The following is a 21,004-nucleotide window of genomic DNA, read 5'->3' on the forward strand; positions in this document are numbered from 1 at the left end:
TGTCTCAGGGTCAGGGTCATACCAGCCTGGGCTACATAATCGGAGAGCCCTCTATGTCTCTTTCATGTAGTCCAGGGAGGTAATCGCTCAGGTCATTCACACCAGCATGGACAATGACGGAGTCATATTTGTACTTGCTTCGGAGTGACCTGAGTGCGTGTGTTATGTGGCATGGATCCTAGCTCCCCGACAGACAGCTCACAGTCACCTTCTCCTTCTTCAGCCTGGTCAGTGGGACATCAGTGTGTCTGACTATGGAGTCACCTATTACTAGTTTAACAGGCAAGGTGTTTGGCCTTAAGAGTCATTATTGGCACACTGATTTACTGAAGTATGTGTTTTGTTTTGAGGTGGTGGATTTTTGGATGTCTGCTTTGGGAGCCTCTGTTGTTTTGGTAAGTTTTTTATTAGAGCCTCCGAGTATGTCTTTGTGTTTTTATGTGTTTGGTTTGCAGTTGTGTTAGGTCTATGTGGGACTGGGATTGTTGTTTGTGTGGATGCCGTCTCCTCCTGTCTGGTCATGCCAGCCCTGAGTTGAGAGAGTTCAGCCTCCAGTTTGGCTATATAGTTGCATCTCTCACATGTATTTGTGTTTGTTGGGAGGAGGAGAGGGTTTTCTGTGTACATGAGATAATTGTAGCATTGTCTCAAGATACCCAGATTGAACAGCTGAACTGGAGACGACGCCAGTAATCTACCACTCGACATGCTAGAACAGTATAAGGGAGTGGTATACCTTTAAGGGAAGTGGATATTCACAGGGGTAGTAAGTAGATGTAGTGCTTTACTTAGTACGAGAGTGCTTACTTAGTAGAGAAGTATTGAGAACAAGTGCTAGCCTTATGCTACAGTGAGTAGTCTGGTTATACTAAGGGTAGAGCTTCCTTAAGGGAAGATTTGAAGAGCAGACTTGGCTTTCTTACATCATTCCCCTTCACAAGGGAGGTCCCTCTAAAGATAACGCCGATTATCTACCAACTGCCATCCTCTCTCCCATAGCAAAAATCTTAGAAAAATGTACACACCTACAGATTCTAAATCACCTCACCTTTAACTGCTTGCTATCCCCCTCACAGCACAGCTTCAGGCCCACGCACAGTACTAAAACTGCTCTAATAACATTCACCAATACTACCCAAAACCTCAAAATTTAAGGACAATTGGTCTTTGCAATTTTTCTAGATATATCGAAATCCTTTTAAACCGTATCTCATCAACTGCTACTCAACAAACTTGCAAACTACAGTCTCAACTCATCATCACTAACTTGTTTCCACAGCTACCTGTCATCAACAGGATACTAAACGGGAAAACAATCTCTCTTCTCTTCTGCCTGTATATACTGGAGTACCCCGAAGATCCATACTTGGGCCTCTCCTTTTTACCATATTCACCAATAACCTAAACCCCGCCACCCAACATGCAACCATCATCCAATATGAGAATTACTCCTCACGAGTCTGCTCAGCCCCTTCTCCCCAACAAAAAAATGCAAAAATCCTTCTTGGACATAGAAACGTACCTCTCCAAGCATCAACTCATCCTAAACCCAAATAAAACTAAGTTAATGATTTTCACTAACAAATCACCCAAGTTTAGCCCTCTACCCTTCTCTATCTACTCCTCCAATGTAACAAAAATTGTCCCAACTAATCATACCAAACTCCTAGGAGTTACAGTTGACAACAGACTAAAATTTGATATACACATCTTCATAACAATAAAAAAAGTTCATGCCAACTAGGCACCCTCTACAGGGCCAAACCTTACCTCACTCACCAAGCCAGACTAGCCACTGTTACAGCCCATTTATTTTCTACCCTCCTCTATTGTTCACATATTTTCACCAACCTATGCAAGACTGACCTTAACAATCTAGAATCCTGCTACAACAAAATAGCTAGGTTTGCGGCCTATCAACCCCACAATTCTTATCATTGCTGTTCTCTCCAAGAACTTCCCTATCTGTTAACTTTAAACCAGCTTACCATTGTCCACAAAGTCTTAAACAACCCCAACAACTGCCCTGCCTTTACAAACTTGGTCCAACCCAACATTAACAACAGGTCCCTTAGATCCGCTGACAAATTACTGGTGAAAATGACCCAGTCACACAACTATTATGGTGACTTCCTCTACTCCAAGGTCTGGAACCCCCTACGCCAGCTCATCCAAACAAATACTAACATCCCTTCTTTCAAACTAATACCTCACCAGCAAACTGATCTGCCCTTGCACTTCACCAGGGTAACACCTTCCTAATGTCTTCTCAGCTCTGTACTCTCCTTCACCTCAAACTACTAGAAGTTTGTTTGCTAGTCAAGCTTCTGATAAACGTATTTGTACTGCTGTAAACTGCAATATAATGTTCCTAGAACTATTTGTTTTTCCACAGCATCTTTGATTATTTACTATTGGACTGTGACTTTTTCTACTGTGCTGTTGTATTGTGCTTTATTAACTACTGTTATCTTATTAACTGTTTTGCTTGTAATGGTTAATTTGTCTGGAGCTTTTCTCCCCAGGTCTCTGCTGAAAACGGGCTACTGGCCCAGTTGGACACTACCCGGTTAAGAAATGTACATAAATAAATTATGGAGGGCCAGTCCTATCACTGCACTGCACATGAAGGCATGGACGTACCTCACTGAGGCATATTTGTCCTCTTTCAGATACTACAGGAATATGCACTGGAGACAGAAGAGTACAATACAAAATAATCCAGTCCTCGCTTACATGGATTATAAATCATACATTTGACACTTGTCCCAAGAATAAATAGGCTACAGGCTGTTAAGAAAAGAACAGGTTCATGGAGCAACTGGGAATGAGAGAGGCTCAGTGGTCAGTAAGGGAGTCCATCACAAAAAGGATTACATATTCTGTCAGGAATTGAAGTATTTGTGACACTGAACCTTCCAAAATCTCTTCTTCCTTTTTTGTCATGAGAGTTGGCCCAGGCAGAGTTAAACATCAGGATGACACCACTGCCCAAAGGAGAGTTGTAGTAGAAAACTGAACAAAATAGCATTACTAGGCTAGGACAATGGAGGAAGGCCAACGGCAGTAACACTAGGCTGAGCTAATTGAGGAAGGCCAAAGGGTAGTGACACTAAGCTGGGCTAATGGATGAAGGCTCAGCAAGCTCCCTCACTGGATATTCAGAAAGTGGAAGACCAAGACCCCCTAAATGTTTGTAGCAGAAACCAGAGATGAACTTGCAGTAGAGAGAGAGCTGGGTATATTCAGGAGGTGACTACAGCTCTATATACTATATACTCAGGACATTGAATGTGCTGGGAAGGCACTTCACCCACACGATTCTCTATCATGAAGAAAAAGATGAGCTTGGCCTTGTCGCTCTTCTATCCTTAACAAGATGGAGAAGGTGTTGAACTGAAGGTTGACAAGCAGGGTGTCAAGATTTGATGGGCTGCCAAAACATGTGTACAAGCTGTTTGAAGATGACTTTATATCTCAGTGCTGGGCAATTAAATTTTAAGGTATTTCTTAAAAAATCAAGTAATTTTAATATGATAAAAATGTAGGTCTCCCAAAACCTGGCTGAATGAGCAGATGGAAGCTTAAACCTGCCAATAAAGGCAGTAATATTGTTACTATACATACCAGATAGTAAATCTGTATGTGAAGAGAGTATTCAAAGGGTATGAATATGCATCTTAAAAGCCGATTTTTGTAGGTATGAGCAGGGTGCAGATGCATTTCATGACTTAATGTTGTGTTGTGTCTTTCGGCTTTTCCCGGTTATGGGTTGCCACAGCGGAACTCCGGTCCGCTAATGATTGGCAGTAGATTTTTACGTGCCGAGTTGCCGGCCCTGACGCACAACCTTCAACGAACGTACACCCATTCACACACGTCTCCACACAGAAGACGCTCTAGCTAAGAATTGAACAGGACAACGTCTTACTGTGAGGCGACAACGCTACCGCAGCACCACCACCGCAGTATGCATTTCATGACTTAATACAAAGTATAAATGTTCAGATTTTTTTTTAAACAAATGAGACTAAAAACTGATTTACAGTAGGCGAGGATGCTAACTTTTTCTTGCCTCCCTATGCTAAATAACAGTTTGTCATCACTAGGCACACCATTTGGATATTTCAAGGTTGTTATCAAGTTTCATTAATAACATGCTTTCAGGTAAAGATTGAATTTCCCTCCATGGCTCTGGCGTTTTACTAAAAAGTTAAACAATATTGTTTGCAAGGACAGTTATGTACCAGGCTAATGCCTCTCCCATGTACAAGTTGTAGATGCAGCTTAATTTTCCTCTGTCCCACTCAGTTCTTTCACCTTTGAGGAGTTAAGGACACTGACATGTTAAATCTACCATTCATGACACTTTAGAATCAATACTACAATATTGTTAATGCTAATAGAGTGTACCACAAAAATACATGCATCATGTCTGTGTTTATCTCATCTAGATGAGTTTAGCATTATTTTTCTTGTAACCACAACAGTATCATACACCATTTTTGCTTTACTGATGTAATATGATTATACGTTCTCCATGATGGTCTAAAAATACATACCTAAAGCAGCACTAAAATCAGATTTGAAATCTATTAATTTATCAACAGAAAAATAGGCAAAAATTATGTAACTTATTTTAACATTTATGTTCTAATCAAGTAAGACATCATTAAAATTTTAAGGAGAGCAGTAAAAAACAACTGAAACTTTTTCTACACAAGTCAGAAAACACATGATATAGCTCCTTTATTCCTTCAATAAATGATGTTGAATTTCACCATGGTGGTCTACTAAAAATATATACCTGCGGCACAATGACCTCACTTTTGAGAGCTGGCAAAATGGACATAAATTATGATTACAACAATATTCCTATCAAAAACTATGATTTACAGAGAATAATAGATAACTGAAAATGTGAAAAGTAGCTTATCTACTTAAATCAGAAAAAGCACATTCCATATCCTACATATTTAAAAAAAAAACATGTCCAGTCCATCAAGAGACTATCACTGTGCTACTTGGCTGCATTTGTAGCCTTTAAACAAGCTCTCTGCAACAAGCTGGAAAGGTCCAGTAATTCCTTACTAGAAAAATCACAAGGACAGAAATCACAAAATTTACAGAGAGGCATCAGGGATTATTACAGTCTGTTTGTTATAAGTTACTTGAGCAGTGACGTTTAGCAGGCCTGGCAATGTGTGGCACTGCTCTGTTTAAAGATCAGTGCCCAGAATACATTGCTGGGGGATCCAAAACTGAACTCAACACTAAAAATAAGCATCAGTAGGATAAAACCCAACAGATCAGTTCATTGCCTTCTAAGATTACGGGATAAGATTCAACTTAAAATTAGACACCGATTAACTTCCTTCAAAAATAATAACGTTTTTTTATATATATTATTGCCAACAACAACAACCAGTGATGACAAACCTAAAGAAATATCTAAACAAAAATCATTCCCAATGAACATAATGTACACAAGTCGTACAAATACCATCTGAAACAATACTATTATATCAAGTACTTACAGAATCAAAAGCATCACTTACGATGTCCAAAAATGCTTGTGATCAACAGCAAATTTCAGACAATGTACAAAGATAAAGAATGGTGCATTCACGCATGTCTGAACTCTAGTTCTCATCTCATGACAGCTAATGAACACAAAAGAACTATTTATGCTGAAAAGTCTACTCCTACAATTCCACAACCACGACCTAAGTGAAATCAGCACCAAGGTGCTAAAGTCTACTGCATACAAATCATCTATAGTAGCTTTCAAGAACCATGTAACTGATGTGTATATAGAAATCGTTCACCCCTTGATACATGTGCATCTGATAAACTTCTATACAGCCTTACACTTGGTCAGTATTCAGCAGTTTAAGATGCAGTCGCTCACAAATGAACATTTGTCTTTGTATTCTAATCCAAGAGATTCAAATGCACTGACTGACTAACTCAAAACCACCGTTTCTAAGGTTGTGCAATCTTGAAGGCAACACCTGCAGACACTGGGACTATGGAGGCACAGCCCTGAAGTCTGAGTGTGCAAAGCCCTTTTGTTTTATTAACTTACTGTTAATCATGAGTAGAATGAAACTTAAGTAGTTTGCAGCAAGTTATCTGCACTTGTCAAGATGGTTTTCAGCTTAAAGTACTAGATTCGTATTACACACACACGTACCAAGTCCAAAAAGCATCTCTGTCATGACCAACAAGCCTCATACTACAAAAAACAAAAAGCCATAATTCACTTCCAGTGAAGTCAAGTTTAATTCACCTAAGAGTTACCAGATTTTCCAGTACAGTACTCTTGGACTTTCTCAGATTGTAAAGTGTTTCACATTCATTATTCAAGTAGGTAATTACAGCAGCTAGTTAAAACAGGTTTCATTTGCTCCAATAAAATACACTTCAGACATTTTTTTCATTCCTAAGCATATGAACTTTCACCACTGTAGTTACATAATTACTTCTAATTAAGGGAGTAATATAAGACAGTATGAGGAAAGCAAAGGATACCAACCAGGAAACACTGCCTCAAACAGAAAAGCAGATACCTCAGACTGCCAGTACAACAGGAACTAACATCATTCTTATCTAAAGCACTAACTAGGAACCAATGTGGTTCCCATCTAAAGCACTACATAGCAACCAATGCGGTTCCCATCTAAAGCACTACATAGAAACCAATCTGGTTCCTATCTAAAGCAGTAACTAGGAATCACTGTGGCTCCTAAACCATTATTATGCACGAATAGATACAAAAACACAAAAATTCGAGGGAACAAGTTGCTAGGCGTGTGCAAAATAGATAGTCAAGTAAAATCCACAGTCCGATAAAACTGTTTGAAGGAAAGCAACAAAAGTCCATACGCTGTAATGTAAGAGCTTTTATTAACCACAAGCACTTTCGGAGAGACTTCTATCTCTCCTTCCTCAGACAGAAATAAAACAATCAGTTGTAGCATCAAAACTTTTTTAAATAGGATGCTATCAGCTAATTAACCAATTGGCAAACAAATTAACATATTAACAATTCAACAGCTTGTGAATTTAAAATCATACAGAACCAACAGTTTAAATATTGAAAACAAAACGAAACAAAACCTCACTTTAAAAATGCGCATAATTTCGCCATTTAAAACACAATCCTTCAAGCCTTTTCTGTCCAAAAAAGATGTAATGTCTGTCAGTACTCGTATATATAATGTTCACTGTTCTTATGTTGTGTGAAAAATATATACAAATACGTAAATTATGAGTTACATGACAACTGCAGCTACGTTCAAAGGCTATATATATCCTGAACATTTAGATTTAGCTCATAGAGCCAACATTTAAAAAGATTGTTAACGTGGAACTACAAAACTCTCCTGAGTGGTTTTCCAAATGTTAACACCTATCAATTTAAGATTTTAAAAACAAAAACTTCAATGTTTGTAATGCCACTAATAGGTTTTTGTATTTTGTTAAAAATAGGTACAAACCACTGTGCCCATATAACATTATATTATTCTCTTTAATGCAATAAGCGCCTCTAAATAGTTGATATATAAATTCCTATATAGATCAACTCAACACTTTACTTCATCATGTCCCCTGTGCATTTGTGTTAGACACTAGGTGCAGCGTCGTTCAAAGTAAAACCAAATCAAAAATGGGACTTAGCTGTACATGAAAAATTTCAAAAGCTCCCTGCTAAGTCAAAAGGTATTACCTTTTACTAGCTAATAATTTTAGAATACAAGTGAGCGATATTGCTTCGTTTAAGCCAGGGTGTGTGTGTGCAGCTGTCCTGAGCTGCCATAATAGCTCTTCCTTTTCTAATAACAATTGCCATGGGCCTGAAAACATTTGTGTCCTAATTTGTTTCAGAACCGTGAATCTGAAACTGTGTTCTTTATTGTCCATAACGTGGAAGGCTAGAGCGTTGTTAATGTCGCTCTTAGAAATAGCATATAAATGCTCAAACTCTTTTGTGCAGTGCCCTCTCAGTTTTTCCTATATAGAAAGCAGGGCACTGCTTACAGCTTGCCACATACACCACTGCTTTAGATGAACAGCTAAAGTTACCCATTAATTTGTATTTTACATTGTTAATGACCACATGATTACCTTCCTGCATAAATTTACACTGGTTGCACAGTCCACATTTAACCATACCCTTGGCTTTGTTAAATGAAGTGTGTTTGTTCATTTCTAACAATGCCTTTAGATTAAATCCTTTCCTAAAGGCTATACTGGGTGTTGTCCCCAACAGTTGCTGTAAATTTATGTCTTCTTTTATGTTGGCCCAATTTTTCTGTAGGATCCCCCTAATAAAATAATGATCAATGGAGAACGTGCACAAGAATCTGACCTCTATATCAACTTCTCCACCCTTTCTATTCAGGCCCCCAACCAAATCTTGATTAATCATCGAGTTCGGCCCTGCTCTGTTAAGGATGGGTCTAAAGTGGCCAGATTCTCTTTTATGTTTCACTTCAGGTGCAATCTCCAAAATGAAATAGATACAACTTTGATACATATACCAACATCAAAGTTTTGAAACTGACAGAAACCCAAACATGTACACATCAAACTGAGAAAAACCTACGGCAAATATCAACACTAAACAGTGCAAGTGTCAACAAGGTTAATACGTGTAATGCCTAACTTGTTTGAGAAATAGGACTGTAGGAAGCATGGAGATACAGGAACAAATTCTAAATAAAAACTTCACATGAAAAGAAGCAAGCAGTCTTATCACAGTCCACTGCCATTTTCCAAATCAAAAGAATTTGCAGTGGATAAGGTTTGTGAGTTTGAGGAGGTTCGTGATTGAACAGTTCTCATTCAAACCCATAAGCTCTTCTCCTTTCTTTAACTGCAGTCAGGGGAGTCTCCTTTGGTCATTAGCTCACTTTTTAATATCTTCCCCTACTCTCCCAGAAACATTTAGCATCAGTACAAACTTTGCACTTATCTGCCAATAACTAGTCCTCTTTCCACACACACAGCATTAATAACCACATTTAATGTCCAACAGCTGAAGACCACCTTGCTTTTAGGTTCATAGAAAGTTACTAGGCTATTGGTCCTGAGACCCTTATAAGCCTAGCCTAGAGTTTAGCCCATATTTAGACAAGTCAACATCTGATGCCCCTGTCCAGCTGGGACACTAGTGGAATCTCAGGGGCGTATTTTCTGTTTACAGGATCACAGGAAGTTACTAGGCTACTGGCCCCGAGGCCCTTATAACCCTCCCTTTAAGCATTTATTCAACCTCTTTCTACCAGGATATGCCTGGACTAGCTGCATCATAACTATCCTCTCCCCTGGGCATCTCTATGGCATTTTGTATAGTTGTGGCTATGCCCCAAATAGTGAATCTTTTAGTAATGACTCTAACTGCCCCAATTCTTCTACTTTATGATTTTTTAAATATTTTTCTCCATATTTTCACTCATTTTGCCCCAAGAAAACAGTCTCTGTTGATTGATTTTCTTCTGAACTTTTTCAACTTTTCCTGAGATTGCAAGTTCACCAATCAAGACAGGCATATTTTAGCCACAGGTTAATATGTTCCTTAAATCCTTTGGGAGTGATTTCTGAATGTGATAATCAGGTCTGTCAGAAGTTTTTCACACTTCTGGATGAAAGCGATGTGTTAACAGTTTCATCTGTAATTTTCACAATAACATAGTTATCTGCTGATCTTCTCCCTGCTGAGTATCTGCAAAAAGCTGCAAATACTATAGCGTATCCCATCTCCATTCTAATCAATCGTACCATATCAGAAGCTACAGTCCCGTCTCGCTGGAAAACTTCTCATGTCATACCATTCCAGAAAGGCAGTAGTTCAACCGAACTTCCCAGTAACAGACCTACAGCTATCTTATCACCACTGGCTAAAATTATGGAAAAGTGCATCCATAAGCAGCTGCTGCACTATCTAATCCATAAACATCTACTAGCAAAATCTCAGCATGGTTTTGGCCCACATCATAGCACCACCACAGCCCTTCTTTACTTCTCTGATGCTATCAACCATAACAGAAACAATAACAAACCATTCTCTGCCCTTTTTTTTAAATCGCTCAAAGGCTTTTGATATGGTTTCCACCAACTACTTATTTCCACCTTTAAAGCAATTTCCTTAGACAATCGTTCTCTCCAATGGTTCCAATCATATCTTTGCAATAGACAACAAGCCGTCCTATGGCAGAATAAACTATCCAACCTCCTTCCCAACCCCGTTGGAGTCCTCCAGGGATCTATTCTGGGACCGCTTTTGTTTTCCATTTTCATTAATGACCTCCATGTGGCCATTCCAAACACTAATTGCATTCAATACACAGATGACTCTTTTTGATTTGCTCTGCCACCTCCCAACCAATATTGCAGACACTAACCCCAAAATACATTTTAAATAATCGAAAACTAGCTTTCTGACTGTCGTCTAATTTTAAATCCAAACAAAACACACCTTCTACTTTTCTCTCCCACTCAAAGATCCTCTATACTACCCTTCTCCATTAAATCAAATAATGGTATTACAATTTCCCCTGACGTTTGCACAAAACTTCTAGGTGTCTTGGTTGATAAACTAAAATTTGACAAGCATATCAACCAAACTATTAAAACCATCAATAAAAAACTTGGTACATTATATAGGATTAAACCTTTTCTTACCTCACCTGCTAGAATAGCCATAGTCCATTCTCATCTACTCTCTACCCTTTTCGATACCACACCTCTACTTACCCACTCTTCCTGTTATAACCACATAGCAAGATTTGCCACTGGTATGCCTTACAGAACACATCACTGTAAACACCTAAACTATCTTGGTTGGTTAGAGTTGCCCAGCTTATTAAAGTACAAGCAACTAATAATTGCTCATAAAGTACTTAACCAACCAGATAATATACCTGCTCTTAAAAATAGTATCTACCACCAATATAATTTTAGACCACTTTGCTCATGTAATAGTCTGGTAATCCAAACTGTTAAATCCAAAAACGCTGCCGGTGACTATTTGCCAGTTCTGTTGGTAAAACTTGGAACTCTTTGCTTGATGGCATTACTATAGAGACCTCTCTTTATACAATTTAAGAAAAGTCTCAAACAGTATTTTAATACACATTGGCTATGTTCTTCCTCTAAACCTGACAAAATCTTTGGTAATACTTGTGTACTATTACTATTCAATCTGTCATTTTAAGTGTGCTATATCATAATTTTTTTTCAGACTGTATAACTCAAATATCTCAAATGAGTCTGTAAACTTTTTTAAATGTGTATTTTTCTCATGTTTGCTTTTTGTAACTACCGTTGGAGCTTTTCTCCCCGGGCCTCCACTAAAAATGGATATGTATCCAGTCGGAGTATCCTGGTCAACAAATGTAAAATAAATAAAAGTAGTAGTAGTAGTTCACCTTGGCCATGGCTGAGATTGCTTGGATTATAACATAATGAAAAGTACAAAATATCAGCACAGGTCTGTAGCATGCAAACCTCTTGAAGGCAAGAAGGTCATAAGCTTGACAATCATGATGAATTTAAAGTTATGAACACACAAAAGAAACTTGAAAATGTATACTTCACACAACAAGACTAAGATCCAATTTATTTTGTCCTAGTTTCACTCTCCAGAAATGAATCAGCCTCAAACGGACTGCTGGTATGGTGGCAAGAGTTGTAGATAACCATACAGCTCCTGGCTAGAATAATGTCTGGAACATAAAATCAGTGGTAAATCTTTTAAACCATTATTTGAATATAGCTGCTCAAGTATATTTCATCTACAACAGCTACTCAGAGGAAGAAAGCATCACAAAGTAGTAAAATAGGGAAAAAAATGAATCCTGCTTCACTAAAGAGAAAGGAATAAATGCTACAAGCCAGTGGGAAGTCTGCACCCCCCCCCCCGTGAAAGCTGCAAAACAAGCAGCTTTGGTCACAGTGGAAAAATCTACAAGCCAGTGGGAGGTCTGCCCCCCGTGAAAAGCTGCAAAACAAGCAGCTTTGGTCCCAGTGGGAAAATCTACAAGTCAGTGGGGAGGTCTGCCCCCAGCGAAAGCTGCAAAAGCATCAACTTTGGTCACAATGGGAAAATGCTACAAATCAGTGGGGAGGTCTGCCCCCAGGGAAAGCTGCACAAGAAGCAGCTCTGGTCACAGTGGGAAAAATGACTGATTACATGCTCACCAAGATCTTTAAAACTGGTGGGATATTAATGGACAAAACTGCCAAAAACTGCAACAAAAAACTAAAGGATGCTCAGGATACCCTGTCCAGACATTCAGATACCATCTCAGATCTGCAATCTATAGGAAGTCAGAGCAGTGAAAAAGGGACAGAGACCGAAGGTAAACAAGAATTAGTGATGCAGAAACTTATGGAACTGAAGACAGATCCAGGAGAGACAAAAGAAGATTTAATGTAGTTCCAGAAGAGATAAAAGGAAAAGTGACATTGACAAAATTGATAAAATGTATATAAAGGAATGGACAGACATTCTTCTAAGACTTCCACACTGAAAGAACCCAAAGTGTTCCCACTAGAACGCAGCCTAGACACATTCTTTTGAAACTTCAGATATACTCTCAGAAAGGAGAAATATTTTCACTTCTATTGAAGAAAAATTCTCAGGACTGAGTGTTTCCAGAGAATAATTAATCAGCACAGACTAGAAATAAGACAACACATTTATTAAGTCAAAGGCCTAAACCATCAAAACTGTGCAGACCATCAAAAAATTATTGTCTATTTTCTCTGTATCATACAGGCTACTGAGAGATGGCCTTTGCTTCATTTGTAGAACTTCAACAGACCCTATCCTGTCAGAACTATGACACATTCCTGAGTTTAATAGTATCATAAACACCCACTCAACGGATCTCAATCTTTTTTGCAAAACAAATAGAATATGTTGGTGAGACAGGTTTGCATCACAGAAAAAACACTTCTATGGAACTGCCTTCCACTCCACATAAAGCAAAGTACTTCTTATTCTGTTCAAACGTAATTTGGATGAATGGATGGGCAAGTTCATTCACCCACCCAGTTCAGCACCCTTGCCCCTCATGGATAAGAGGAAACATGTAAAAGTCCCAACATATCTTAGTTCATTCCATCTCTGGGTTATTTCTATGTAAAATGTAAGGCATAACTACCACCATGGGAATATAAGATCCTCGCAGAGCAATAACATAGTACCAATAAATTAATTCCTGCTACAAAGAAGCAGAGAGAAATGAAAATCTGCTTCAAGCTTATGTATTTAGCTATATTCCAAGTCTTTTATCCTCTGGGACTGAATATGCAATGGGATTCAAAATAGGCCCTTAGGAAGTTAAAGTAAGAGGAACTGGAAAGAAACAGTGGACAAGAAGGAACTAGCCTACAACACAGCAGCAGGAATAAAGGAATAAACATGTTTGCTGTGGACTGAATGCCTGCAATGCCATTTCCAGTCTTTAAAAGAAAAAAGGACAAAACAGAAATGATAGAACATACTAAAAAGATAACAGAACTGCAACAACAGATCAGCTGAATGAACTGTTGGAGGACAATCCTACAAGAGAGGACAACATACAAACTGATCTAGCAACAGTAGACAGAACAAGGTTTTAAGTAAGGGACTTACACATGCGCAGTTGGGATTTGCTTGCCAAGTACTTCTGTTGCAAATGTAAGCAAAAGATACATTTTTACTCTGTTTGCCATAAAATAGAATTTGGTACTGTAGAAATAAGACTGGGGGGAGGGGCAAACAGCATGTGACACGGTGATTTAGGTATGTGCTTTTAGTGTGTAAACTAGCTTAAATAAGTTAAATAAATGTGCCCCAAGTTAAGATGATGTAATGTCAAATGTCTGTGTAATGTCCTTAAAGAAATCTAGCTTTTTATTAATAAAGATGTGATTCCCTGTTCAATAAGTGAGGCAATGGAACAGCTGAGATCAGATGTACAAGTAGGGGTAAAACTCAAACTATGAGAGGAAGGGATTACAATTAGAAAAGCTGACAGAAGGGAATCTCTACAGAAGGTCGGCAGAAATTGACAAAAGGGGACAGGCAAAGACAACACAAGGTGTCCAGACTAATAACTCTGCAGATGCCCAAAGGAATCTTTGTAAATTTCACTGGGAGCACAATGCACCAACATCCCTTGACCAACTGCCCTCAGTTGCAGACTTCATTTCTCCCACTCAGAACATTTGCTAATGGAGGAAAAAAAAACAACAAACTAGTATCTGACTGAGCCCCATTAATCACTGTCTATAAGAAGACTAATTATTATGAACAGCTGTTCGATACATGTGCACAAACAGTTTTTCTTTAGTAACTCACAGCTGTGGTGAACTGACCTTCTCTCATCTACAGAGACAAACTCCAAATGGCCATCACACACCTGAAGGCTTGTGAGCATCTCAATACCTGCATTGGCCTTCTCCAGTCAGTGCCAGAGGGAGAGAGAGGGGGAGAGGGAGAGAACAATCCTCAATAAGATTGATTCTAGAACTGCAAAACCTTACTATAGTTGGTACTTCTCAGCTGCCTACATAACCTCTGACCCTTATTCCACAATGTTTTAGTAGTCAATATTGGGTCTATATCAAATGCTCAAAGAGATTTTACATCAAACGCCTCTTAAGTGACAAACACCAACTGCACTAAACCACGAACGTTCAAAACAGCGATTTCTTTCCCTGGGAAAGAAATCGCTAGCACCAAAAACACATGCACACAATTTCAAACATAAAAAATTGGGAGGCTGTGCCCCCACACACCCTCCAACTAAACATACCAACTCAGAGATCGCACTGCAGTGGGGAAAACTGTAAACTTACAGGGATGGCCAAGCGATTTCTTTCACAGGGGAAAAAAACACTGATGTCACTGTTCGCGGTTTTGTGCATTCGCTGTGTATGTATCAAAGAAGAGGCGTTCGCTGCAATGCCTCTTCGAGATTTTGATACAGACCCATCAATATCTACTTCTAAAGTCTAATAGTGTAGTGAAACCTAATTTATTTGCTTAAAGCTAACGCAGAGTTTGAGTGATGCAGTGGTAAATATGAATGTAAATGTGCAAGAATTTAAAGTAGCAGCTCTCTCAGTTCTTAATAAAGAGGTCTAGTGTGTTGAAGTTATTGTTGGTGGTGCTGCGGTAGCGTTGTTGCCTCACTGTAAGATGTTGTCCTGTTCGATTCTCAGCTAGAGCGTCTTCTGTGTGGAGACATGCGTGAATGGGCGTACCTTCGTTGAAGGTTGTGCGTCAGGGCCAGCAAATCGGCACGTAAAAATCTGCCAATCATTAGGGGACCGGAGTTCTGCTGTGGTGACCCCTAACCGGGAAAAGCTGAAAGACACAACAGTGTGTTGAAGTTATTGTGGTTCCAAAGGATTTACTACGAGCTTATCAAGGCAAACATGTTGCAAAGGTATTTTGTTTAAAACATGTGCTTGAACACCAGAATATTCCAAGTCAGTTATACTGAAATGCCAATTTACTGTCAAAATTTTGTTTTGGTGTTAAGTAAATATCGCCTCAGTATTTACACAGTATCTGTCTTATAAGCACGACAGGTAACACATAGCAGTGATTACCACTCAGAAGCAGTTTTCATATTGAAATCAGCTTTTTTCCCCATTTACATGTGCTTCGTTGTTTTTTGAATAGTGAATACCATCTCTTGTGCATTAGTGTTATGTTAGTTATTAAGATGTGCAGAAGCATAAAGGAAACAGAAGGTAATTAGATTAAATGCAATCCTGTACATTTGTGCTAGATAGTGAAATAATGCATTTCAAAAATGCTGTAATTACTTGCGCTTCACCACAAAACTCTCATGTAAATTAAGTTACATCTATGTTATTTATCTGATTTTTTTAAATTGTTGAATTTCATATGATTTTAAATAGTCAATCATATGAATTCAAAGTCGAACATACATAAAAACTCAAACAGCAGGTGGGGTAAGCTCACTGTACCCCTACACCCCCTGCTAATTATATATACCAACTCTAAGATTGGATTACAGTGGGGGAAGGGCATATTTCCTGATCCCCACTGTACTGTGCTCTCAGGACAATTCACTTCTTAAGCAAAGAGGGATGCATTCAACTTTTTATATAATTAATCAAAAGAGTTTGATCATATGAAATTCAACTTTTTCAGAAGTCGATCTTTTAACATAGAACCCAAGAATCTAATTAAGTCACTCTGCAATCTATTTCATGGAACGCTTTCTAAAACATTCCTGTTGCTCATTATGTCTATTAAATACTTTACATGCACTTGTAACAGGAATGCAATACTAATTCCACAAAGCTAGCAGAACATCTGGACATCAGAAGCTGCAGGGTTGTGCTACACTCTCAATGAGTCCTCTGGGTGAGAATGAATCTCTTTCGTGTAAAAGACAAGCAAAGTGGTTCCATTTTTTTAAGTACTCGAGTTTGGTGATGATGGCATAAATGGTTCTCATTCTGTTCATTACATGATTAATAGTATTTTGCTGAAGTTGGACAGTCCTCAGAATATCTGCAACACAATTTTTCTTCCAAGTATGAGGCTTCCAATGCCAACCCTTAAGGCAGTTTGGACTGCAAGGGTACCCCATTGTACAACTGTCGTGTACTGACTCATGGATGACACAGGACATAAAGGAGGACGTCTGCAGTGTTTTGATTTCATTTTACCATACTTTCTCAGTTTGCTGCTTACATAGTTTGCATCAACAAATCTACACAGCACTTTCACAGTTTGAGGCACATCTGTCTCATGTTCAGGACTTATAAATGCTGGTGAAGGAATCTACTTTACCAGTAATTCAAACTTTGTGTCACTTCCAAAATTGGACATTAAGTGAAGTCTGGGTACCTGATGCCAAATAACTTGCCAGAGATGAAACCAACATTTTTTAATTTTAGCATTTGGAAATGTACACTTCAGACTGTTAAGAGCCCCTTTCTCAAAGTCAGACATAAATCAGGTTTTAATTTCTTATTTACATGTTCACATACACTCAAGACTGGAATCCAAAGAAATATCGTAAGCCTTTTCAAATTGTAAGAACATAATTCCATGCACTAGAGGCAATATTCTTTCAATTTCATTGCTAATTAGTTCATGAATAGTGTATATCTGTTTGCAGCAGTCAGCTTGCAAAGGGAATGTGCCATCCCTTACGAAATATTCTGAACATAAATCGTTCATATTACAGGTGTTTGCGAGAATGACAACACGAACATCATTGCCATCATTTCCTGGATGTTAAATAATAAAACCATCCCCTTTTAATGATAAACCTTCTCAGTAAACGCTTGCTTATTCACTACGGAGTTACTACCAGACTAGGTCATCTATCTGGATGTTGTATAGACTGTTTCAATGCTTTAGTGTGAAAGCATCTGTGTTAAAACCTCTGCAGAACAGGAAGCCATTACCTTTGCTACTATTTTACAGGGATCATCAGAAATCTCAGTGGCCTGCCTTTTGATAGTTTCTAGCAATAATCACATGCTGTACAGTAAAATTGGGGGTGGGGGTGCAGGAGATTGGGGCACAATGGCAAGCAGTATTTCTGGTAAGCAAATATTTAGCATCCAAAAAACAGTTAAACATCTGCCCTAGCATTTCTGCTTGTAGTTTACTTGGCAACAGCAGTACTGCCCAGATGCAGTACTCTTCAGAAAGTGGTACAAGTAACTGCCCACATTTAATAGGGCCTGACATTTCTGTGAAGGCTTCATGCCCTACATATTGCCAACAATTTCAAGTGAACATGTTTGTGAATCAATGTGACTCCCAAAATCCATTTTGCAATAATAATGTAAAAACATTCATCAGATATATACCTTTAGAAACTTCATTAAGCTGCACTTAAATGTGAAGGTATTCTATTTTAGTGCAACTGCTACTAGCATACATATAATGCCCGCTAACCAATAGCGCTAGATCAACTTCACAACGTCCACAAGGGAAACATACTCCACAAAACAAACAATAACGCCTCCCACAACTACTGCAGAGTTGTCTGACATAACTATCCAGGTAGCTGCATTACATTATAAACATACTTTACTCGTAACAAGAAGAATTACAACTAATGTTCATAACACTGGAGAAGTATTTCCATACCACTCACTTATCACAATTATTTCCTGATAATGCAAAGTACTAATATCCTGCAGGATTTCAATGCAACGTGAAACAATACTACACTGTACTTCTGTTTGTCTTACTCCAATGGAAATTATTTATTTATTTTATTTATTTACATTTGTTGACCGGGCTAGTCTAGCTGGATACATATCCCTTTTCAGTAGAGGCCCGAGGAGAAAAGCTCCAACATAAGTAAATTAATACATTCAAAATATTATAAAAAAATTAGTTTTACATTACAAAATAAGACATGAAAAAAAAATTGTGAATAATGTAACGTTTCATTTGAGTAGAAGTAATAAAAAAAAAAAATTAAACAAGTTTTAATGCTTTAGTAGGGTTCATGTGAAGTCAATCAAAACTAAAACAATTTAACATTAGGAAACATGTTATAGTGTTGTTCATAAGATATGGGAGGGTAATTGATTAAGGAAGCAGGAAAGTAAGTACCAGGGGAGGGAGAGATGAAAGTAGATTCAATCAGGCTTTGAGCAGGGGCAAAGCCAATGTAATATGTTTAAGGTGGTCTTTAAGATGTTTTTTAAAGATTGCAGAGGATGAGAGTGAGGTGAGTGTATTTGGAAGTTTGTTCCAGATTCTACCCACAACATTGGAGAATAGGGAATAAACTGCTTTGTTATTAGAAGGGTTGCAGGCAAGAAGTTTATTAGCTGAGCGTAGTGTAGAAAGATTTTTATAAGGGAGATCAGATTAGTAAGGATGGGAGTATTAGAGGATGGTGCAGGATTTTTGTGCAATCACAAGTTGATTGTATTGTAGTTGGTTTTGTAGTTCTAACCATCTGAGTTGTTTAAGGTTAAGGCAGTGATGAGTTCTGTATGGAGAGCCATTAGCAAATCTGGTTATGTTTTTGTAGCTAGTTTCAAGTTTGGTGAGATTATGCTTAGATAGAATGGTGTAAATGGCAGAAGCATAGAAAAGTGGAAGTAAGGTGAGTCTGGGCTATGGATTTCTTAGCTAGAGGTGTAAGGAAGGGTTTTATTCTATACAGGAGCCTAATTTTTATTAACAGTTTTATAATATTATTAACATGGGCATGAAGGTGAGGTTATGGTCAATAGTTAGTCCAAGTAGTTGGGCAGTAGAATCGGGGAAATGCAGGTTCCATTGTCAGAGGTAATAGTGAAGTGGAACTGAGGAGATTTTATAGTGGGAGTAAAGAGTAGTAGCTTAGTTTTCTTAGGGTTAAGAAGAAGGCAGCGTTGCTGTGAACCAGTTTTCAACTGTGTTAAATACATTTTGTGTAAGGGTGTGGAGAGAGGAAGAAGATTTGGCAGTACAGATAAGAGTAGAGTCATCAGCGTATTGTATACAGGTAGATTGTGGAAAAACAGTATGGAGATCATTAATAAAGATGGAGAAAAGAAGAGGGCCTAGGATAGAACCTTGAGGAACTCCAGTGCTTACTGGGAGGTATGTGGATAGATTATTATCCCAGAGTACTGCTTGTTGTCTGTTTTCCAAATAAGATTTGAACCAAAGGATTGCTTGTGGGTCAAGAGATTGGGCTGTTAGCACATTGATAAGTAGGTTATGATTGACCATATCAAAGGCTTTGGAAAGGTCAATAAATAGGGCAGCTGAGAGACAGTTATTGTTATTCTGATTCCTATTTATGCAATCAGTAAAAGTTAAAAGGGCAGAAGTAGTGCTATGAAAGGGCCTAAATCCATGTTGGCAGTTAGCAAGCAAGTTGTTTTGGAGAAGGTGCTGGAGTAGCTGATGGTGAATACATTTTCCATGATTTTGGCTAGTGGGGAGAGTAGAGCAATAGGACGGTAGTTGGAGATCTCAGTAGATTTACCACCTTTGTGCAGAGGGATTATATGTGAGAATTTCCAAATAGAGGGGATGTAGGCTTCAGAGATGGATCTGTTTATCAGGATAGAAACAGGGTATGCTATGGCTTTGGCTCCAATTTGAAGGTATTCTGCTGGGAGGCAATCAGCAGAGGGAGTGCAGGGTTTGAGTTTTTGAAGGAGTTTGCAGATAAAGGAGATGGGAACAGGTTGCAGATGAAGGGAGGGAAAGGGACAATTTGTGTGTTGTGTAGGAGTGGGGGACATGGGAACTAGAGTTTGAGTTAATGTTTGAATAGTTTCAATGAAGATGAATTCATTTCAAAGCTGCTTACCATCCCAATACAAATAAATCATAAATGACATTAACCCGTCCTGTTTCCACAGCAGAGTGTTCAACATAATATGCTTCAAAAGCATCTTTCTACAAGTGAATGTCAACATTAACATTTTCAATAAATATCACTTGATAAACTCATAGGAAACTGTTACAAAAAGACTTGCATTTGAGTAAATGATTGAACACAATGTTTAGACTTTGGAGAAATCTTATTTCAGCCTCAAACCAAAAATGGCAAACACTCCTTGGTGTCTAGGCTGAGGGTTGCATATTTGTTACAATTAACCACAGAGAATCAGCATGTGTGGGTGCGTATGACAAACAGAGTTACCACCTCATTGAATGACAGTCTTTGGACTAAATCACCATGCCAGAATTTAAAGCTGTACTTTCTAAAATGACACAAACACACAAACATCATGTACATTATCCACACTTGAAGTGACAGGCTTTAGTAAATGATACTAATGTTTAGCCAGAGTATTTTTTACCTGATAGTTTTGGATGTATCTGTCGAAACATACTTCGGTACCAGTCCCGGCGTTTACTGACACTCTGTTAAAAAAAAAAAAAGTTTATTGGTGAAAGTATATTGTCAACCAGTAGTTTACATCTATGGCTTTTCCTACAAACTGTTTCTCTAATACATGGCTCTCTTTCACCAAAAAT

General features: G+C 38.3%; 1 protein-coding gene across 3 annotated transcripts in view; it reads right to left on the minus strand.

Moving 5' to 3' along the window:
• SORBS3 (sorbin and SH3 domain containing 3) overlaps positions 1–21,004 on the minus strand; it is a 1,673,489-nt gene that overhangs the window by 1,449,699 nt on the left and 202,786 nt on the right. For all 3 annotated transcript variants that reach the window (XM_044082929.1, XM_044082928.1, XM_044082927.1), the window contains exon 4: positions 20,827–20,890. In XM_044082929.1, coding sequence (XP_043938864.1) covers positions 20,827–20,890 — 64 coding nt within the window. The remainder of the gene's footprint in view (positions 1–20,826; positions 20,891–21,004) is intronic.

Source organism: Protopterus annectens, chromosome 9.part0, assembly GCF_019279795.1.
Source record: "Protopterus annectens isolate FY-2018-M chromosome 9.part0, PAN1.0, whole genome shotgun sequence".
Lineage (NCBI taxonomy): Eukaryota > Metazoa > Chordata > Ceratodontiformes > Protopteridae > Protopterus > Protopterus annectens.